General features: G+C 47.1%; 1 protein-coding gene across 1 annotated transcript in view; it reads left to right on the forward strand.

Moving 5' to 3' along the window:
• Positions 1 to 32: 32 nt before the first annotated feature.
• Positions 33 to 2,939, forward strand: part of LOC122547961 (dynein axonemal heavy chain 12-like) — a 12,833-nt gene continuing 9,926 nt past the window's right edge. Inside the window, exon 1 of the mRNA XM_043686519.1 lies at positions 33 to 262. Coding sequence (XP_043542454.1) covers positions 33 to 262 — 230 coding nt within the window. The remainder of the gene's footprint in view (positions 263 to 2,939) is intronic.

Consider the following 2,939-nt stretch of genomic DNA (forward strand, 5'->3'; position numbering starts at 1 on the left):
CTGATACAGGGAGGGGGATGGTGTGATGTGAGATGGTGTTTGTTTCTGCAGGTACTGACCCTGTCACTCAGTTGTTGCGCTTTGCCAAGGAATACCGCGGCAGCACTGACCACCTGGACATGATCTCCCTCGGCCGGGGGCAGGGGCCGATCGCTGAAGAGCTGATCCACAAGGCACTGGTTCAGGGAGGACGCTGGGTCTTTCTGCAGAACTGTCACCTCGCTGCCTACTTCATGCCAACCTTACAGGCTATTGTCGAATCGTGAGTCTCTCCAGCAGTACCCGCTCACTACCAGAGTCAGGATCCTTGGACAGTCTTGCGTAGACTTTAGTGAGCTTTACCCTGAGAAAGGATACCATTCCTGAGAGAGAATACCATCCCTGAGAGAGAATACCATCCCTGAGAGAGAATACCATCCCTGAGGGAATACCATCCCTGAGAGTGTACCATCCCTGAGAGAATACCATCCCTGAGAGAATACCATCCCTGAGAGCGTACCATCCCTGAGAGAATATCATCCCTGAGAGAATACCATCCCTGAGAGTGTACCATCCCTGACAGAGAGTACCATCCCTGAGAGAGAATACCATCCCTGAGAGAGAATACCATCCCTGAGAATATACCATCCCTGAGAGTGGATCATCCCTGAGAGTGTATCATAGCTGAGAATATACCATCTTTGAGAGTGTACCATCCCTGAGAGAGAATACCATCCCTGAGAGAATACCATCCCTGAGAGAGAATACCATCCCTGAGAGAGAATACCATCCCTGAGAGTGTACCATCCCTAAGAGTGTATCATCGCTGAGAATATACCATCCCTGAGAGTGTACCATCCCTGAGAGAGAATACCATCCCTGAGAGAGAATACCATCCCTGAGACAGTATACCAATCCTGAGAGAGAATACCATCTCTGAGACAGTATACCAGTCCTGAGAGAGAATACCATCCCTGAGACAGTATACCATCCCTGAGAGAGAATACCATCCCTGAGACAGTGCACCATCCATGAAAGAGAATACCGTCCCTGAGAGAATACCATCCCTGAGAGAGAATACCATCCCTGAGAGAGAATACCATCCCTGAGAGAATACCATCCCTGAGAGAGAATACCATCCCTGAGACAGTATACCAATCCTGAGAGAATACCATCCCTGAGAGAATACCATTCCTGAGAGAGAATATGATTCCTGAGAGAGAATACCATCCCTGAGAGAGAATACCATCCCTGAGAGAGAATACCATCCCTGAGAGAATACCATTCCTGAGAGAGAATATGATTCCTGAGAGAGAATACCATCCCTGAGAGAGAATACCATCCCTGAGAGAATACCATCCCTGAGAGAGAATACCATCCCTGAGACAGTATACCATCCCTGGGAGAGAATACCATCCTTTATGAGCCAGAGGACTGGTCGACTTTTGAAAACCAACAATATATAGCCAAATGAGCATTACGAGGGAGATGATAAATTTGAGGGAATGCTTACAAGTAATATCAAAAAAGCCAGAGCTTTTTAAAATAGATCAAAAGGAGGTCTGAAGCCAAACAGGCTTTCAGCCCCTTAGTGAGTGAGCCTGGTGAACTAATAGTGGGCAGCACAGTGACTCAGTGGTTAACACAGCGCCAGGGACCTGGGTTCGATCCCTCCCTCGGATGACTGGCTGTGTGGAGTATGCACATTCTCCCCGTGTCTGTGTGGGTTTCCTCCGGGTGCTCCGGTTTCCTCCCTCAGTCCAAAGATGTGCAGACAGGGTGGATTGGCCATGCCGAATTACCCATAGTGCTCAGGGATATGGAGGCTAGGTGGATTAGCCATGGGAAATGCAGGGTTACAGGGATGGGTGTGGCTCTGGATGGGATGCTCTTAGGAGGGTCAGTGTGAGCTCGATGGACTGAATGGCCTGCTTCCTCACTGGAGGGATTTGATGAACAGAATTTATCAGAAGAATTGAATTAACTTTGCATCAGTCTTCATAGTAATAGATACAATTACATTCCACAATTCCTAAACATTGAAGGAGTGACAGGACAGGAGATAAATACAAAACCTATCACTGCAGAAATAGTGTGTACATCTGGAGGTTTGACAAGTAGAGATTGTGGAGACTCTGGTCGTTGATCTTTCAGGAATCCTTAGACTCTGAAAATGACTCAATTTGTCAATGTAACACTTTATTTACAAAGGGAAGGGGACAAAAACAAGTTGGTTATCTTAATATCTGTTCTTAGTAAACTATTAGCAAGAATATAACAGCAGAGCATTTAGAAATATAAGTCCATAAGACCATTAGACAAAGGAGCAGAATTTAGGCCATTCAGCCCATCGGGCCAGCTCCGCGATTCAATCAGGGCTGATAAACTTCTCAACCCCATTCTCCCACTTTCTCCCGCAACCTTTGATCCCCTGCATACTCAAGAACCTCTCCATCTCCTTCTGTGGCAGTGAATCCCACAGATTCCCCACTCTCTGGGTAAAGTTTCTCCTTATCTCCATTCTAAAAGGTCTTCCCTTTACGGCTGTGCCCTCAGGTCTTCGTCTCTCCTACCAACGGAAACACCTTCCCAACACCCGCAGACCATGCAGAGTCTGCCTGATGGAATGCAGGGGAAACCCAGTCTGACACATTCACTCAGATTCTTTGAGGAGGTAACAAGCAGGATAGAGAAAGTGGAAGCAATGTTTGTGATATACTAGGATTTTCAGAAAGCATTTAGAATCATAGAGTCATAGAGATGTACAGCATGGAAACAGACCCTTCAGTCCAACCCGTCCATGCTGACCCAGATATCCCAACCCAATCTAGTCCCACCTGCCAGCACCCGGCCCATATCCCTCCAAACCCTTCCTATTCATATACACATCCAAATGACTCTTAAATGTTGCAATTGTACCAGCCTCCACCACATCCTCTGGCAGCTTATTCCATACACGT

The sequence above is a fragment of the Chiloscyllium plagiosum genome, unplaced genomic scaffold (assembly GCF_004010195.1).
Source record: "Chiloscyllium plagiosum isolate BGI_BamShark_2017 unplaced genomic scaffold, ASM401019v2 scaf_15531, whole genome shotgun sequence".
NCBI classification, from domain to species: Eukaryota; Metazoa; Chordata; class Chondrichthyes; order Orectolobiformes; family Hemiscylliidae; genus Chiloscyllium; species Chiloscyllium plagiosum.